The sequence below is a fragment of the Chrysemys picta genome, chromosome 7 (genome assembly GCF_011386835.1).
Source record: "Chrysemys picta bellii isolate R12L10 chromosome 7, ASM1138683v2, whole genome shotgun sequence".
NCBI classification, from domain to species: Eukaryota; Metazoa; Chordata; order Testudines; family Emydidae; genus Chrysemys; species Chrysemys picta.
In genome coordinates, this window is record NC_088797.1 from 78,351,939 (window position 1) to 78,369,386 (window position 17,448).

A 17,448-nucleotide genomic window follows, 5' to 3' on the forward strand; every position below is an offset into this window, starting at 1 on the left:
GGAAAAAGCTGAATTCTTTGATGTGCATTTGACAAAGAAATTGAAGAGGAAGATTTTACTCTTTGCTGCCATCTTGGACTTCGCCATTAAGTAAGGAGATCTGTCTTACCTGCACTTAATCCCATGCTTTGTTTGAATTCACAAAAATTAGAAGATCACTTATTTACCAATTTTCCCTCAATTAAAAAAAAACAACAACAGGATAGCTGTATCTATTTTTGTGGAAATGAATAGACAAGGCTCCTAACTGGGACACTTTTACAGTACTAGGAAGGTATAAGTTACTTTTTAAGTATAAATTAATGAGAACAAAATCTTAAATACTGCTATCATTCATTATATAATAAAAGAGAAACTGTGGCATATTAAAACAGACACCCCTTCTCTCTCACTTTTCTTCTCTTTATAATACACTAACCTGGTGCAGTAATCTTTTCAGTTTTAGTAACTGAGTTTTTACAGCTGTGCAGTCTTGAACCATATGCCGAAGAGTCATTTCGTCAAGCATCACTGTGTTCTCCCGTAAGCCCACCAACTGTCTAGGAGTCTGGTAGATGTTTGGTGCTCCATAGCCTTCAAAGTGACCAATAGGAGGCTCTAAGTGGCTGGAGCCCCTGAAATAAATATTTTAGATAAAATCAAGAGCAGTCTTAATCTAGAGCTAAAATCTGTGAGCTGTTTTTTAATGAGAGAGCATTTTAGTATTGTGTGTATTATTAATGCTGTAAGCAATTTTTAAAATTGCAGAGTACTAAAGTGCATAGCTACACTTATTTAGATTGCAGAGTGAAGAAAAACGTTCACAAAACAAAGCCAGTGTTATCCTGATATAAAATTCTGCACGTTATTACACATATCCAAGAAGCGTCCCACAAACTAATTCAGTTCACACCTGCACCATTATACAAGCAACATCTATACAAGCTGGCTTGCAAAAAATGCCACACTATTTACTCGTTAATAAAATAGAAACACTTTTCCATGTCACATGACAGCTACTGGAACAATGAAATCAGGAAAGCATTTTCCCTTGAGCATGTATGCTGAAATTGACTGTGCATTTATAATATTGTTTAACACACTGAAACTAGTTCCAGCCTACGGAAAAATATTTGCATCTAAATTATAAGCCACTGGCAAAGATCTGAGTTTAAAGAAGGGAATGTTAGACCAGTACCAGTATAAGTGTCATCTTCTCTCAAAAAATCTAATCATGGGCATACCACTTCTCTGAAAATGCTATAACCGCTCCTTCATCAGAAGAAACCACACATCAGAATACATTAATTTCTAACAACTCCCTGAGAAGAGGTGCAACACAGTCCTTACCTGCTCAGGTCATTTTTACCATGTGGAAAGTGGCCTGCATGGCCCAAGTGATAGTGGTCTTGTGCACTCCAACGCTGCGGTGTCCTCTTCCAGAATCCATCCTGCTGCTGTCGCGTATTTCTGTCTTGTCTATCATAACGATTCATATTTTCACACTCCACTACACAGATGTTTAAAAAAGTTATGTACATAACATAGTCTAAAGGAATTCACTACACACAAAAATACAAGTAAATGTTAATCAGATGATACTACTAATAGATGTACAAGTACAATCTGAAACAAGAATTCTTCTTCAATCTGATCATAAAAGCGAACTAAGCTGAACACACAAGGATCAGAATTGTCATAAGAGACCACCTGTAATGGCCTCACTTTTCATCTCCACAATCCTTTTTGCAATAACTTCAGGAGTTATATTGTTTAAATAAAAATAAAAAGTGATCAGAACCTGCAGCAGAATCTACAAAATGTAAAATTTAACATTTAAAACATTTTTAGAAGACCAATTTGATATTAGAAAATGTTTTCTCTCTTTTTACTATCAGTATCATTAGCCTTTTAAGACTGAGGAACAATACTCAAAATATAGGACGACAATATTTTAAAGAGAGGCCAATACAATGTTCTGCAATGAACAACAATTTTTCATTTTAAAAAATATCCCAAACTGGCTGTAGCCTAATTTTTTTTTAGCTTCAGAAAGAATCCCTAAGAATTTTAAAAATCTTTTAAAAACATTAAATGTCTTCAGATTTAAACAGCTTTTGTCCACAAACAGTTTGAGAAGACTGAATTTGGCAACAGCTTTAAACCACTAGAAACAAAGCCAAAACTCAACTACAATCCCTGCAGTCAGACGCCGCAAAAAAGTTAAAGTTATCAACTACTGTTCTGCTGCTAGACTTCCCTGTCACTTACCCAAAGAGTTTTTCCTCACATTGTCAGCATGTCTCTAGAAGAGGAACTTTACACAACAGAACATTGTGTTACTCAGCTGCCTACTCAGACATAGTTGTACGTAAGACATTGATAAACAGGCCTTCCTTCCTGCTTCGTTCCCAGCCTGCGTTTTGTTGGGAAGCAAGCCCAGTTTTACCCTGTGATTTAAAACTACCATCCTCACTCACTGCGTACATACTTGTTGAGCTAGAACTGTTTCTATATATAGCATCTAAGCACTATCCCAGACTCCAGAATGGAACAAGCAAAGTTTCAGTATGCCTATGAAGTATTCTGAGGGCGTTGGTATCAGTTAAATTATGCATAATCCTAAACTGACTAGGCAGCAAAGTGCATTTAAGGCTCAAAGTAATCCTAAATTAAGATATTGTTGTAATAATTAATCGTACCTATGTTCAATTTTATCAGCTACTTTTATAATCAAAATAATCAAGATACGAGGAAAAAAAATCTCTTAAAAAGTGAATGGTTACATAAAATGAAATATAGTAAACAATTACTTTAAAAAGTTGCCTCCTATAGCTCATTATAGAGGAGTACATTACAAAGTATAAACAAATACATTTATAAGTAATTTCATTATGATTCAGCGTTGCAAACAAAATTGCGACTCCACATAGAGTTGCCAACTTTCTAATTGCACCCTTGCTGCGCCCCCTACCCAGAGGCCCCACCCCTGCTCAATCCATCCCCCCATCGCTCATGCTTCCCCACCCTCTCTCCCGTTCACTGGGCTGCAACAGGGGATTAGGGTGTGGGAGGGGATGAGAGCTCTGGCTGGGAGTGCAGGCTCCGGGGTGGGACCATAAATGAGGGGTTCAGGGTGCAGGAGGGGGTTCCAGGCTGGGGCAGGGAACTGGGGTGTGGGAAGGGGTGACAGCTCCGGCTGAGGCCACAAATGGGGGGTTTGGGGCGCAGAAGGGGGTCAGGACTGGGGGAGGGGGTTGGGGTGCAGGAGATGGTGAGGGCTCCAGGGTGAGGCCAGGGATAAGGGGTTTGGGGTGCATGATAGAGCACAAGCTGCAGGCTCCAGGAGGGAGTTTGGGTGCAGGAGAGGGCTCAGGACTGGGGCAGGGGGTTGGGGTGCAGGCTCTGGCCAGGCGAAACCTACCTCAGGCAGCTCCCAGAAGTGGTCGGCATGTCCGGCTCCTAGGCCAGGGTGGCCACAGGGGCTCTGCACGCTCCCACAAATGCGGCCCCTGCAACTCTCATTGTCCATGGTTCCCGGCCAATGGGAGATGCACAGACGGTGCTTGGGCAGGTGCAGCATATGGAGCCCCCATGGCTGCCCCTGCGCCTAGGAGTTGGACATACTGGCCACTTCCGGGAGCAATGCGGAGCTGGGTAGGGAGCCTGCCTTCGCCCTGATGCGCTGCCGACCGGACTTTTAGCAACCCGGTCAGCAGCGCATCAAAATATGAATTTTGCTTATTCAGTTATTCACATCTGCAATGGTGTTTCCAATTTCTCCTCCTCAGCACTATTCTGCTCTCTGTATTTGAAATTCAATTTTTGCATTTGTGTTTTAAGAGCTTTATAAACAAAATATTTTTAGTACCGAATGCTATTCTATTAAGGGATTCCCATCAGTTTTCCAATAAAATTCCCAGCCACCATTAGCAGAAGACCACTCCCATCGGGGAACAATTTTTTGTCCTTTGAGTGATTTCAATACAGGTGCCATTGTTGTTCTTAGAGATACACTGCATATGTCCATTTCATTGTAGGTGTGCATTCACTTTGTTCACTAATGCCAGTGAGTTTTCTCTAGCGATACTTGTAGAGATGGCCCCTCCAATTGCCAAGTTCCTCATGCTGCAAAGTGAAGGTATAAAGGGCAGAGTTGTCCCTCTCATCCCTTAGTTCCTTCACATTACTCTAGTAGACTCCAATGCATTGGGGAAGGAGAGTGGGTCACATAATAGACATATGCTCCCTATCTTAAAGAACAACAGTTACAGAAAGGTATGTAACCATTTTTCTTCAAGTGCTTGCATATGTCCATTACACTGTAGGTGACTCCCAAGCTGTTAGTGTAGTCTGTGAGGCTCAGAGTCTCATCAGTAGAGAGGCTACAGACCACCTCCTACATTTGAATCCTCTTTTAATTATGCAGACAGTGCATAATGTCTGATGACAATGTGGATTGAGGACCACATTATTGCTCTGCAGATGTCCATCACTGAGACATGCACCATAAATGCTGCTGAGATTGACTGAGTGTGCCATGAGTTGGTCAGAAAGTGTTGCCCCTCTGGCAGTGTTACAGAGTGTAATACAGTCTGTGATCCATTTCGAGAGCCTTTGGGTGGTGACTGGATGATCCCTCAAACGTTCTGCATACGAGACAAAGAACTTGGATGAAATTCAAAAGGACTTTGTCCTATCCAAGTAAAAAGCTCAATGGACGTATAGGGTGTGGAGTCTTCACTTATCCATATATGAATTTGGTTCTGGAAGAACACTAGCAGACAGACTGATTCAGGTGAAAGTCAGAAATAATTTTCTCAAGGCACTTAGGGTGTGGTCTCAGCTGCACCTTGTCCTGGTAGAAAACAGTGTACGATGGCTCAGTGACCAATGTATTCAGCTCACCTATCCTCCCGGCAAAGGGGACGGCCACCAGGAAAGCTACATTCACTGACAGGTGTAAAACAAACTCAAAGGGAGGGTCCATATGTACAGACAACAAGATGCACCTAAGGACTAACCTTGACTTCTATAGGTTCAGAAGATAATCCAGGATCATTTGAATTTTTGTCTGAGTAGGGGACATACCATGGGAGGCTGGCCAGATGAAAAAAATATTTCCACTTATTCAGGTAAGTAGCTCTCGTGGATGATTTCCTACTATTAAAGAGCACATTCCAGACTGCAGTTGAGCCTCCTCTGTATTCAACCATGGAGGAGCCATGCGAGGAAGCCCACCACATGATTATGTGACAGCAGGTCTCTCTTTACTGGTCACAGCAAGAGTTCTTGAGGTGTTAGTCGGCAGACATCTGAATACTACATCCTTATAGCCCAAGCCTGGCCAAGATGGATCATCCAGCCATGATCTTCCTGGAGCTTGAGGAGGACCCTGGCAGGTATGCATACAGGAGCACTTTGCTCCAAGAAAAGAGGAAGGTGTCTGATATTCATCCCAGGCTGCAATCCGGCCTAGAGCATAAACAGGAACACTTCCTATTCTGACAAGTCACAAACAAGTCCATGGACAGAAAGCCCCCTATGTGAAACAACCAGGCTAAAATGTTCGTGCTGAGGGACCATTCATGGTCCAAACTGAATGATCTGCTCAGACAATCTACCAATCTATGGTGTTTTGGACCCTGAGCAGGTGATACGCTTTGAGAGGGACCAAGTTCCATAGCTTGACTAACTCTTTGCAGTCTGATCTGACTCTTCCTTGTTTGTTCACATAAGAATTGCAGCAGTTATTGGTAAGCACATGGACAGTCTTGCCCTGAATGCAAGGGAGGAAGTGCTAGAGCACCTGGAAAACTGCACATAATCCTAGGACATTCATGTGAAACCTAACCCCATGTGTAGTCCACAAACTTTGAGCTCAAAGGTTGCTGAGATGCACTCGCCACCCCACAGCTCAAGCAACTGTTACCAGAATCATGGGAGGGAGGGGAAGAAAGAAAGGGACTTCCCTGCACAAGTTGTCATGGCTCATCCACAAGGTCAGAGACAACAACATCCTGTCCAGGATTTGCACTAGCTTGTCTAGGTGATGAATTTGAGGGCAATAGAGTGACAAGAGCCATGCTTGTAACAGGTGCAACCTATCATGAGGAATGACACATGTTCATACTGTCATGAACCTTAAGAACTTCAGACAGTTCCTCACAGTGGTCTGACGGTGATCCTTCAGGGACTCCTAGAGGTCTAGTATAGCCTGGAATCTGGAAAGTGGCAAGAAAACTTCTGGCAGAGATTGAATCAGGTCTATCTGTTACTCCTGAGGGCATTCTGCACCAAAAAATTAAAAATTCTGCACACAATATTTTAAAATTCTGCAAATTTTATTTGTCAAATAAATGTGGAGGCTCCAGCATGGCATTGGGGAGCACGGGCCACTGGCTGCACAGAGGTGGGAGATCATTGTGCAGCTTCCCCTCGGAACATGGACTCAGCAGTGAGGCTGCACCCAACCCTGACACAGCGCAAAGACCAGGCCTGCCCCAGAAACACCCCAGAGCCCTGCCCCTCTGTGCCAGGTGCACCAGGTGTGGGCAGGCAGGCTCAGCAAGGCAGGATCCAAGTGTGGAGGGGCTTAGTGTGTGGGGGCTTAGTGTGTGGGGATCCAGGTGTGGGTTGAGAGGGTTCTGTGTGGGGCAATCTGGGTGCAGGTGACTCAGTGGAGGATCCAGGTGCGGGGGGATCTGGATGCACAGAGGCTTGTTGAGGGGTTCTAGGTTCAACGGTAATGGGACTCTGCAGGAGGGTCCAGGTGAAGGTGGTTGGTGCTCAGCAGGGGGGGTCTCTAAGTGGGGGGGCATAGATCTCAGCATGGGGGTGTGGGGGGCTCAGTGCAGGGGTCCAGGTGCTGGGGGAGTGGGGTTCAGTGCGGTTGGGATCCACATGCAGCTGGTTGGGGGTCAGTAGGGTGCAGGTGGCTCGTCGGGGTGGTCCAGGTGCAGGGGGAGTGGGGCTCGTCAGGGGGGTTCTGAATATAGGGGGGGGTGAGGCTCCGTGGGAAGGTCTGGATGTACGGGAGTTGGACAGATGGGGGAGCAGCTCCCTGTACAGGGATCCTTCCCGCTGCAGCTGAGGAGCGATGGGTACAGGAAGCGCTGCGGGGGGCAGGGGAGTTTGCAGAGCTTCCTACAGCCAGGGGAGAAATCAGGGGGTGGGTCAGACCAACCCCCAGATGCTGTGCAGGGGAAGAGGAAGTTCCGTCCTCCCCAGCCCAGCCAGGACTATCAACTGAGCCTGGCACAGGGTAGGAGCCCCAGCGTGGCTTCCCCAGTCCTGCCCCCACCCCCCACTGATTTATCTATCTGCTGGCTGCCTTGGACACCTGAAACATACTGCTGGGGAGAGTCGCATGACCACTTTTGAGGCTTCCCTTTGCTTCCCCATCAGAAAGTCATTTTTCTGCAGGGACACAAAAATCTGCGTGGAACATAAATTCTGTGCATGCATTATTCCCCCAGGAGTAATCTGTATGAGCCAGTATTCGGAAGCAACAAGCAAAAAGGTCCATTCTATCATTGGTTACAGACTGACCTAGTACTTGAAGAATACACTTTTCCCCTCATGACAAAAATTCAGCTTTTGGGGGGTGGGGGGGCAATTCTAGCACAAAAATCTTGGGTTACAAGTTGAAATTTGGCAGGGCAATAATTCTCACTGATAAGCATCTTTCATTTTACTGTTCTTTGAAACTGGATGTGATGGTTATGAGGCTATGAAAATTGCTCTTTGTACAGTCACAGTAATTTTTTAAAAAGTGAGCTGCCAGCTGCATGCATTTGTGGTTAACTTAGCTGTGCAGTGAATATACACATCCCCAGCAAACACTGATATGTACATTCAAAAAAACTTTTCACCTCAAGCATAACATTTTCAGCTGCAATAAGGTATGCACTCAATGAGGCAGAAGGTCTCCTTCATTGAGTTGGGGAGCACAGTCAAAGAGGCAGAGCTCTGCAGAAGTCCTTGTCTTACTGAATGTTTACTTTCGCATGACAGGGCATTGCATTCATGTCTAGCCAACGTTTCTACACTAACTCCACACTTAATGTTGTCGTTATGTTCCTGAAAAATGCAACTTTAAGCAAAACGATGTTAAGCGAATCCAATTTCCCCATAAGAATTAATGTAAATGGGGGGAGGAGGGGAGGTTAGGTTAAGTTCCAGGGAAATTTTTTTCACCAGACAAGACATTCTCTCTCTCTCTCTCTCTCTCTCGAGAGAGAGAGAGAGAGAGAGAGAGAGACCGACCCAGACCAATGGGGTACAGGAGTCTGGTAGAGGGCAAATATACTGGTTACTGGATGAGTCGTTTTCTGTTCCCTGAGTGACCAAAGCAGGGGCTGCACTAGAGTAATCAGGAACCTGCTAGAACCAGTTAAGGCAGGCAGGCTAATTAGGACACCTGGAGCCAATTAAGAAGAAGCTGCTAGAATCAATTAAGGCAGGCCAATCAGAGCACCTGGGTTTTAAAAGGAGCTCACTTCAGTTTGTGGTGCGAGAGTGAGGAGCTGGGAGCAAGGAACTGAGAGGGTGTGCTGCTGGAGGATTGAGGAGCACAAGTGTTATCAGACACCAGGAGGAAGGTCCTGTGGTGAGAATAAGGAAGGTGTTTGGAGGAGGCCATGGGGAAGTAGCCCAGGGAGTTGTAGCTGTCATGCAGCTGTTACATGAGGCACTATAGACAGCTGCAGTCCACAGGGCCCTGGGCTGGAACCCGGAGCAGAGGGCGGGCCCGGGTTCCCCCCAAACCTCCCAATTGACCTGGACTGTGGGTTCTTCCAGAGGGAAAGGTCTCTGGGCTGTTCCCCAACCCACAAGGTGAATCTCTGAAGCAAGAAAATCTGCCAATAAGCGTAGGACCCAAGATAGAGGAGGAACTTTGTCACAAAAATATATATATAGATACACACACACACACACACAGTATAAGTTTTAAACAAACAATTTAATACTGTACACAGCAATGATGATTGTGAAGCTTGGTTGAGGTGGTGAAATCAGAGGGTAGAAGAGGGTGGGATATTTCCCAGGGAATGCCTTACTGCTAAATGATGAACTAGCACTCGGCTGAGTCTTCAAGGGTTAACACATTGTTGTTAATGTAGCCTCACACTCTACAAGGCAGCACAAATGAAGGGGGGGGCAAGAGCATGGCAGAGACAGACAGACACACACCCTGTGTGTGAGTGAGTGAGAGAGAGATGCACATTGCCCCTTTAAGCATGCTGACCCCAATCTAAATACATTGCCTTTTTAAGTAGATCAGCAAGTTGAGACAGCAGCTGCTGCCAGCAAGCTCCCTTCGTCCTGAGCCCTGTCATGTCCCCCCCGCTTCATAGAGATGGGGTAAGCGGGGGGGCAGGAACAGGAGGGAGGGGGACACCTGACAGTGAAGGCTTTGTTCCATTAACATTCGGATCCATGCAGGAGATCATCATAAGAGATGCCAGTTCAAAAGGCTATAGCACCCATTCTTCCAAAACTTTGGATATCATCAGTTCTACAGAAGGGTATAGACCCATTTCTTCAGAAAGTCTGGATATCACTAGTTCTTTGGAAGGCTTAAAAGAACATTCTTCTAAAAGTCTAGACACCAGCAGCTCTTCAGAACAGTCAACCAGTAAAACATAATTTTGAATTAAGATATTAGCAGTTATAGTTGGACAGTTTTTAAATCATTGTCACACAGGACAGGCTCCTTTACATAACTGTCTGTATATTATAATTGATATACAGGGAGCAGCTGCAAGGCAGAGGGCAGGAGCAGCACAGGGCAGTGGGGAGAGGGACAGATGAACTGCCAGCAATTGATAGCTGCTGCGTGGCTGCTGCACAGGGAACTTAGGGGAGCGGGGAGCTGCCGGTTCACCCTGGTTCCAAGCCCCCACCAGCTAGCTCCCAATGGGCTGCTCTTCCTGCAAGCAGTGGACAAAGCAGGTGGCTGCCAAACAACGTTATAAAGGAGCATTGCGCAACTTTAAATGAGTATGTTCTCTAATTGATCAGCAACATAACAACGAAACAACGTTAACCGGGATGACTAAGTGAGGAGTTACTGTATTTATTTATTTTTATAACTATGTTAAGTAGTACTGGCTATCCCAATTAGAGCTGAATTGTGGGACAGGGCTGGGAGGGCAAGATACACACCTCCATAATGCCCTGGCATCTGCTTTCCAGTGTCAGCCCTCTGTTATTCAAGGGCCGGTTTTGGTCAATTATAGCACCCCAAAGACTTCATCTAGACTAGGATTTAAGGGTGCGATGTTACATCGCCTTTTCTAACTCAATCTATACATTCTAAAACTTTAATCAAGACAAACTATTAGAACATACTAAGCTGGTCAAAGTTAAAGATGACTATCTAATGAGATCTTTAAAAGCTTTGTTTATATAAAGCAATTACAGGTAGCAAATCAGCCATAAAGAGCAGTGCTGGGTGGAAGAATGCTTCATCTTCCTCTGCCCCTGCAAATATTTCTCTTACCCTTGTAAGCAGCTGGCTGCACAGGCAATGTCAAGTTTAAATGTGTGTGTTATATGTGCCCGTTGGTCCAGGGTTCTTTGCATTGTGTCAAGTTGTCTGGGTACCATCTGGACTTTAACACCATTGCACAGGTCATGTTGTGCAGGCAAGAACTTCTAATATATACATGTGCCTGGATATCACATTTTAATTTTTTGTTTGTTTCTTCAATAGGATTAGAAATTTGGGAAGTTTGTCCAGCCAGAAGGAGTTGGAATGGAGATGGAATAATATGAAGGAGAGTGGAGAAGAGTGGTGGGGTCTCCTGACCTAACAAAGGTTAGAAAATGAAGTAAAACCCATTCCTGAAAACTAGAAAACAATCCAGCTTCTGTGCAGAAAGGAACTAGAATTGCATTATCTCCACCACCATCCCCCCACTACCCTTGGCAGCATAGGTTTGGCTTCACTCCCAATAGGAACAATAGAAGGTAGGGGCCATTTCAAAAGATGGCATCTTAACTTAGGATTCCTGTGACCTGAGTCTCATTCAAAACAGAATATGGAAACTATGTTTAAGATGGCAGTTCTTCGTGGAATTCTCTGCAGAGGATGTTATTTGTCAGCTGAAGGAGAATCTTTCAATTGAAAAGAAAAATGGCAAAAACTGATCACCAATCCTAAAATGTTTCTTCAAATGTAGCCAACACATGAGATTCCAGTGAGTTTAAAAAAACGAAATGGAAAGTTTGAATTCATTGTTATTCTGTTAAGAAAATTAGGACAAAAAATGGTCTGGCACCAAATGCTAATTTTCTCAAAGGAACTATTTTTTTAAAAAAATAACTCAAAATAATAACTAATTTGTTTGTCAATTCCCACAAAATTCATTCTGTAAGTGCCATAGTTTTGGGAAGATATAATTCTTTATACATAGCAAAGCAGTTAAAACCCTGCTTCAAGTACAAAACTTTTCTCAACCTTAACTGGAAGAATGACTGACATTTCCATAATAGGACAAGGTGAGTGATGTAATATCTTTTATTGGACCAACTTCTGTTCTGCAAATTTCCATAACAGATACATAACACTGGGTTGAGTTGTGCATCTGGAGTATTACGTTAGGTTGTTAGACCACATTCAACCAGGCTTAAGTACTTCACTAACCATTGTCACAAGGTGTGTCCTCAGGTAGGTCCACATCAAGCATGAGATCATCATCTTCGAGATCACACGAATCAAGGTTATTCAAGATATCCTACAAAAAAAAAAAAAGATGAATGAGGGGAAAGAACTGTGTGCATAAACAATGTTCTCACTTATATGATAGTTACCTTACTGCCCTGCCATAAAGTGGCATATTTTTATTTTACAATATACTTACACTGTGTTTGTGTTCAAGACAACACGTTGCCTCTTTCTCCAGTTGCAAGATCAGTCAACACTACCCAGTGCAATTGCTTTACAGTAAGGCTACTAATTATCACATCTCTGGCAGCCTGATACAGTAACAATGCCTCCGTAAACAGTTAAAATTTAACAAATACATATTTTCTACCTGGTGTCTTGAGGTTTCTCCAAAGGTCTCTCTGTTCTTTGGCTTAATACTTTTCAGTAAGATTTCTCCAGTTAGATTTTTTTAAACCTTTGTGCAACTCATTTGCTCACTTTAATGAGCTGATATTAACTAGAAAATCCTAGTTTGTAAAGAGTTAGCTCCCTGAATTTTTATTAATAAAGTTAAACAGTACAAATGTTGCCACTTTTTCCATATTGATCAAAAGAATGAAAAGTTTTGTATGACTTAATAACAATAGTCAATACAAAAAAATGGGTAAAAATAAATCAGTCAAAACAAAACTAGCACAATCTTACTTCAAGTATCAGATTTGTCTGTCCCAGCCTCAGTAAAGTACAAGTGGCAAAGGGACAGCTCTAAATTATAAACTAGTCAACTAAAAAGTTTCAGTAAAAGTATAATTTTGCAGGAAGTTGCACCATGGGTGACTCAAAACTCCTTTTCCACTGCCAAAACAGGAAGTTCATTGGCAACTGGAACTTAAGTGAGTGATGGACCCTGCACATGGCAAGCAGTCCTACTTTTCCCCTTCCATAACCCACAATCTGTGACAAGATTACAGAAAGATCAACAATTAACACTAAAATAGGACATGCTGAAGCAAATATTAAACTATGAAACCAATACTAATATAGAGATTTATATTTACAGGGTGAAAACTCAACAGTACCCAGAGTAACACACTCTAAACCAGTGGTGGGCAAACTGCGGCCAGTCAGGGCAAGCCACCAAATCGTTTGTTTACATTTGCACAGCTGCTCCCAGTGGCCGTGGTTCACAATTCCCAGCCAATGGGAGCTGCAGGAAGCAGCACGGGCCTGACCGTCGCTTCCCACAGCTCCCATTGGCCAGGAACGGTGAGCTGCGGCTACTGGGAGCTGTTGGGGGGCCATGTAAATGTAAACAAATGGACTGGTGCCCCATCAGAGACTTGGCCTGATGGGTTGCAGGTTGCCCACCACTGCCCTAAACCATCCCTTCTCTCATTGAACTAGTGGCAGGTAACACGCTGTACCTTGCCTTGAATGAGAAGGTGGCAAAGGTTTGTTTGTTTGTTTTAAAAAAGCGTCAGAGGTGCAGAGCAGGGACAAGAGGCAGGACGCCTGCCTTGTGTTTGCTACACCTCTCAAGGGGCCATGTGGCCAGTCAAGGCCTAGTCACCAAGGCATCTTATCAAGGGGCAGCAGTCAATGACATCACTGCCATAGTCCTATCACTTCCCGCAGGCAGATTCCAGTCCCCCTGAACTAGCCAGCCAATCATGTTGATCTACTACAGCAAGCAATGCTGGACTTTAAACACTGAGCTGAATTGCAGACTACTGCTTCAAATGATATTTTGTGTGGTGACCACTTTCTTTTATTTTAAACCTAAAAGGTGAACAGAAGTTTTATTTTACTGATTCTGTTATTTGATCTCATTACTCTAAGGACCATGATATATGGGAATGACATGGTAAAAATCTTTACCGTTTGATGGATTTGGCTTTTGGATCTTCTCCTGTGCCAACCCCAACATTTTACATTAGTTTGCTATGCTTTTAATCTATGCTTTTCTCTTTAGAACAGAGTGGCAGGGTGTGGCATCTTTAAATCCAAGTGGCAGGGTGTGGTGAATTTAAATCCTTGTGTTCTATTTTGTTGCTCAAGGCACCTACTAAGTTTTAGCCAAAAACAAGATGTGGACTTTTAAAGAGAAGGGAAGCAAATATGAATACGTTTATTGTTGTTAAGCCAGTTGAGGTCTGGAATGCCAATACGTGAACACCTACACTCCTTTAATATGTTGTCTGTAAATCATCAGAAGTTGAGTCCCAAATTTTCACTGAGAATTTAGGGTTTCCCAAAGGTTTTTTTGACCAACAAAACCTAAAACAAACACTTATTGGCACCCACCAGTTGTCTCCTCTGTTCACAAGAGGCCCTCTATCTTAAGAAGTGGAACAAACTGACTTAATAAAGGTTTTCCAACACTAATTTTACATTACTGTGTTTCTGCATTTGCTTGAAGAGTCTTAGTGCCCAAGAGCACCATTCTGAAGTGTGATTCATGATTCTGCTGTTCAGAAGATCTCCAAGATAATTTCTTTATTGAATGGGTTTTCTTTCTGGAACCTTGGCATAAAACTTTGGCAACAGCATGCATTGTCAATACAGTCCATATGAGCACCTTTAAGTAGTTCTGGAAATTCATTTTTTTGTTTGTGAAGCAGATCCAATTTGGTGCTGAATACGTATTTTATGCAGCTCCTTCATCAATGTTTTATCCACTGCAACATGAGTGTGAATGCACATGTACATTTTCAGGAAAATGTGTTAATTACACTTCTAGATTTACTGCTTTTCTATGGGACACTTTACAAGCATAAGACTACTTACACTACAGTAAGAGATACTGAATAACCATATATAAGATTAAATATCTCCCAAAGGTAATGGGAAACAAACATCTTTGACATTCTAGAGCAATGTCCTATAACACATGCATTAATATGCTGTGTTTCTGAATTATTGGGTGTAAACTATGAAACCTACATGACGCGCATCAGTGTTACTATGTTTCTGAATTTTTAATTGGCTGCCAGTAGGGTTTTAACATCTTGACTAGCAACACTTATTTACAGATGTTAAGAGATGTTTATCGGACTTCCAGCAGGTTGTTCAAAAAACCTTCTTGTACTAACTTCATGCCAGAGACTTCAAATCTGCCTAATAATTGTATCATTTTAACAGCTATCTATGACTACTTTCTTTATTTTCCCCTCTTATTCTAATGACAATCAGTTTAGTGTTCATGAAAGTAAAGGGCTATTAACATTGGTTTAAGACAACTAAATAGGCATCCCCAACATAGATCTTTAATACAGCCAAATACTGATTTGCAAAACATATGCAGTATACTATTCTCATTAGCACACATTTTTACTCTCTTCTTAAAAACACCAAGTATACTGGATAAAAGCAAGAATGAGCCCTTTTTGTAAAAGTAAATTACATGGTAGTCATGAGTTGCAACTTGCCCAGAATTTAGCAACCTTAGCAACTTATCCAATGCATACATTATAGCAAAACCCAGAGACTCTGCCTGGTAAGACCAGAAGCAGCTAAAGCAGAGACTGCGGACTAGTGCCAAAATATGCCAGAAGTCTACTTACGATTCACAAAAGCATCCAAAAACCTATGATCACTATTTTATAACATAACACTAGTGTTCACCAATATATATGGGCTAGCATATATAATCATATTTCTGTCTGTCTGTCTCTCTCTCTCTCCAACACACACACACACGTAGTTATATAGCCTAAATTGGCCTGTATCTTTACTATAAACCTTTTCATTTATGCTATGTATCTCATAACTCCTTGAATTAGCTGAAGTAAGCTCTGGCTTAAAAAGATAGTAAATCTGTCAAGACCAGGACATATGATTATTTTACCAGAGCAACAGGTAGGGAGTTTCTCACAGAACACTTCAATGCTAGTATCCAAACCAAAAATAAGAAAAGGAATAGAACAAGTTAAGGAACTGGGACAAATAGATGGGTAAGGAGATGTGTAACTTCTACATAAGGTAAATGTAACAATGGTGCATGAGACAGTTCCCAGAGACTGGTATTTTCCTGTACTATATTATTGGTGGCTTGCAGCAATAAACTTGACTGATATTGGCCATTTAGTCTCTTGAATATATTTTATAACAAACTAAGTGCGGTCAAGCAACTCACTACACAATTTATCAACACTAGTAATGCAAGTAAATCAATAATTTTAAGGATACCATTTAAGGATTAGCTGTAAACATAATTTATCAACTTTCCCTGAAATCTGCAAGATTTTTAATTTTATTTTAAGTTTTTGTCCTGTAAGTACGAGAAAGCTAGTGTGGAAGTCACTGAAATCTTCTTTCACTACAGCAGTGGTTATCTACCTTTTTCCATGCCATAAACACACTTTAGGGAAAAAAATATTCTGAGATCCCCTCCCCATCTAGCCATAAAGAAAGGAAGCATGGTCACAAACACCAAATTGAAAATCCATGCTCTCTATGAATGAGAGTCACATTTCCTAGCAGTTATGCACTGATGAAATGCATTCTACTGTTCCACGTTACTACTATTGACATAATTTCCTATGTGTGTTCTATTCTAATACGCCAATCATCATAGTATCTAATGCTGTACTTCTGCAAACAAATCTGTAAACAGATGGCACTGAGGTGCGAAAAGTGACAATTTGAATCCCAATTGACTTTATGTAGATTCAACAATATTGGACATCTTTTTCTTTCTTAAAGCATGGTATGTATTTGGTGACGACGAAATTGAATTCAGCAAAGGTCTGGTTATCAGATAAAGTGTGCATGGACTATTCACATCAGTATGATCAGAGCATACACAATTCAGCAAACTGAATACTATTTTGCTACATCATCTTAGTTGTAGGATATTACATACTGTCGTGCAATACAATGTAGTTGAGATAAAACATCGTATCTTGGCAGGAAGATAACGGATTTAAAATTCTTAGCGTCTTAGGCCTGGTCTACACTAGCCTGTTATTTCGAAAAAAAAAAATGATTCCGTCCACATGACCAAACTTTTTTTTTTCAATTTAAAGGACTCTTTAATTCGATTTCTGTACTCCACTTGCTTAAATAGAGATTGCAATCCCGGGTTAAAGGTATTGTGGATGCAATTCTCGTTATTGGCCTCCGGGAGCTATCCCAGGATGCTCCCTTGTGACCGCTCTGGTCAACACTCTCAACTCCAATGCACTAGCCAGGTGGGCAGTAAAAGCCCCGGGAACTATTGTATTTCATTTCCTGTTTGGTCACCAGCAGCACAGGTGACCATCAGCACAGTCCACCACCACAAGCGACCATGCAGAGTCTACCATCACAGGAGATCACGCAGTCCCGGATTCGCAGATGAGCTCCAGCATGGTACGAACGGGAGGTACTGGATCTCATCGCATGCTGGGGAGACGAGTCTTATGGCAGAACTATGTTCCAAAAAAAGGAACGCAAATACCTACGCTAAAGTCTCCAGGGCCATGACGGAAAGAGGCTACTCCAGGGACACAGAGCAGCGTCGTACAAAAAAATCAAGGAGCTCAGGCAAGCATACCAAAAAGCCAGGCAGGCAAACGGGTGCTCTGGGTCACAGCCCCATACATTCCGCTTTTACCATGAGCTCCATGCAATTATGGGGGGTGATGCCACCACTATCCCACCACTGTCCATGGGCACCGCAAGGGGAGAGTTGCACTGAGCAAGGAGGAAGAGACATTGGAGGAGGAGGAGGAGGAAGACACTGCACAGGCAGCAAGTGGGGAATCCGTTTTCCCCCCAGCCAGGAACTAATCTTAACGCTGGATCCAATAGCCTCCCCTCACTCCCAAGGC

General features: G+C 42.7%; 1 protein-coding gene across 17 annotated transcripts in view; it reads right to left on the reverse strand.

Annotated features, from left to right (window-relative positions):
• The window catches only part of CCSER2 (coiled-coil serine rich protein 2), a 141,010-nt gene that overhangs the window by 59,742 nt on the left and 63,820 nt on the right, over positions 1 to 17,448 (reverse strand). For 13 of the 17 annotated variants that reach the window (XR_256843.4, XM_005307456.5, XM_005307459.4 and 10 more), the window contains exons 4-6: positions 11,633 to 11,723; positions 1,330 to 1,489; positions 419 to 614 (exon numbers count right to left, since the gene is read on the reverse strand). Coding sequence is in view for 14 of the 17 variants with exons in the window: in XM_005307456.5 (XP_005307513.2) it covers positions 419 to 614; positions 1,330 to 1,489; positions 11,633 to 11,723 (447 nt within the window). In the remaining 3 variants the exon portion in view is untranslated. Of the gene's footprint in view, positions 1 to 418; positions 615 to 1,329; positions 1,490 to 2,250; positions 2,469 to 11,632; positions 11,724 to 17,448 lie in introns of those variants that run through there. The other 4 variants (XR_010589229.1, XR_010589228.1, XM_065551852.1 and 1 more) reach the window with 3 other exon arrangements.